The sequence below is a fragment of the Adiantum capillus-veneris genome, chromosome 30 (genome assembly GCF_014529385.1).
Source record: "Adiantum capillus-veneris isolate H3 chromosome 30, ASM1452938v2, whole genome shotgun sequence".
Classification (NCBI taxonomy): domain Eukaryota; kingdom Viridiplantae; phylum Streptophyta; class Polypodiopsida; order Polypodiales; family Pteridaceae; genus Adiantum; species Adiantum capillus-veneris.
The window spans coordinates 6702556-6704578 of NC_140960.1; the positions used below are offsets into that span (position 1 = coordinate 6702556).

Here is a 2023-nt window from a genome sequence, read left to right on the forward strand (position 1 = left end):
ACAGCTTTTGGTGCTTTTGAGACCAGATGCTTTTTAAGCTGATGCTTTTCATGTAAACTGCTTTTGGGCCTAGGGCCTTTAAATACGACCCATGGACTCTCACTCTAGTAGCCTACCAGCGGGAGATGCAAAGCAGAGCCATGGGAGTTGTACCATGTTGAAGCAATATAAAGAAATAGTGAAAAGGGCGCTAGGGTTTGGGGCCAGTGCTCTCTTGGGGTAGAACTCCGCCACTCCTTGTCTTGTGTGTCGTGCCTCTCTTTCAATCAGTTGTTTTGAGGCGTCTAAATTCTATTCAGTGTGTTCTTTTCCATTGGCACGTGGTGCTCGTCCCGTTACAGAGCTACTCGTATTTCTGGCTCTAGCTCTGCACTATGCTGAGAACCATTGTCATCTGCAACATCTCAAATGGGTGCACCCTCCTCCGTAGCCTAACGGACAGGGTTCATCAAGAGGCAAAACATAATCTGGTTCTCCAAGTATCGGGAAATCAAGGGTCATCATGGAAGACTTGGGAAGCCCCCTATAAAGGTAAATACTTGTTGAAGACAACATCATGGCTGAGTACAACATCCTTCTTTTTTGGATCATAAGATATCCTTCGAAAAGAGAATTGTAGCCGACAAATAACATTCTCTTAGACTTGGGGTCAAACTTCCCCTGTTGCTTCTTTGGTACATGGACATATGCATCGCTCCCAAATATCCAAAAATGGGAGACGTCGGGCTTCTTACCAGAATAAGCTTTAAAGGAGGTCTTGCCTAGAACTGAAGAGGTTGGAGATCGATTTATGGTATGAACTGCCGTCGCAACTACCTCCGCCCATGGCAAGTCTCGATGCTCAAGCATGGTCCGTGCCATTTCAACCACTGCCCAATTCTTCCCCTTTACGACTCCATTATCTGAAGGTGATCCAGTATTCATCAAGCTCTCGCGGGATGCCATTGTCCGCACAAAACTGAATTAATGCTTTGAAGGTAAACTCCCCGCCTTTGTCCGATCGAATGGTCATCAACACTTTATTGCTCTCCTTCGCGTCAATTCTTAAAGAGGCCAAATGCCTCATACTTGTGTTGTAGAAAATATATCCAAGTAAAGTGGCTGAAAACGCCCACCAACAACATGAAATAGAGAGCCTTGCCGAGGGAAGGAGTCTGCATAGGTCCACAAAGGTAGGTGTGAACCAACTCCAAAGCAGCAATGGTTCGGCATGTAGCAAGCCTCTGAATCATTTCTTGATGTTGCTTCCCACGAATGCAAGTACTACATTTCAAATGCTTACTCCTATCATCTAGTAAGCAAGTAAGCATCTGCTCACAAAAAGCAAACCGAAGAGCATCATTGTTCAAATGACAAATCTGTAATGCCAAAGATCACCACTAGGTATCTTCATTGCTCAAGAAAGAGCGTGGAGCCTGTAGAGTCCGTTCTTCATTGAGCCCCCTCTGACCTCCTTGTTGGATTCACGATCCCAAATAGATACCGCATCCTTTGTAAAAATCACCTCCATGCCAAGCTTGCACACCTCTTGCGCAGACATAAGATGAAATCCCAGCTTCAGAGCATAAAGTACCTTGGAGGTATGCATATCCCCTCTACCGTCTAAGATCAACGCCATAGATCCCTCGCTGTGAATAGGAATTTCAAAAATAGCACCACAGTGTCGCAGCATGTTGGACAAAAGATCCTTCAAAGGTGTCATGTGCCGTGAGGCATCACTATCCAAAACGACCATCTTGCAAAAGTCGACACAACCTCTGATGTCCCTGGAGAGTCTAGAATATCCCAATGAGCAAAGGCGGTGACTGTACCACTACCGCCAAAGAAGTCAAAGCATCTCCAACTCGCTTTGGACACTTCCACCAATACAGGCCCTTGTCCCCACAATGATTGCAATGTTGTTCGGCCTTCAAGGCTTCCTTTTCAGCATCACTCTTGTTTTCTTTGTTGTTGTTGGAAGAACCGGTCAAGGCTTTGAAGCATGACTTCTTCCACATATTGAACCACTCCTCTTAGTCCAATA

General features: G+C 45.5%; 1 protein-coding gene across 1 annotated transcript; it reads right to left on the bottom strand.

Annotated features, from left to right (window-relative positions):
- Positions 1–1037: 1037 nt before the first annotated feature.
- Positions 1038–1735, bottom strand: LOC147417489 (uncharacterized). Its single transcript, XM_086506494.1, has 2 exons — positions 1451–1735; positions 1038–1310 (listed from the first exon to the last, which is right to left on the bottom strand). Exons 1-2 carry the CDS (start codon positions 1733–1735, stop codon positions 1038–1040), a joined length of 558 nt encoding a protein of 185 aa, XP_086362620.1.
- Positions 1736–2023: the final 288 nt, after the last annotated feature.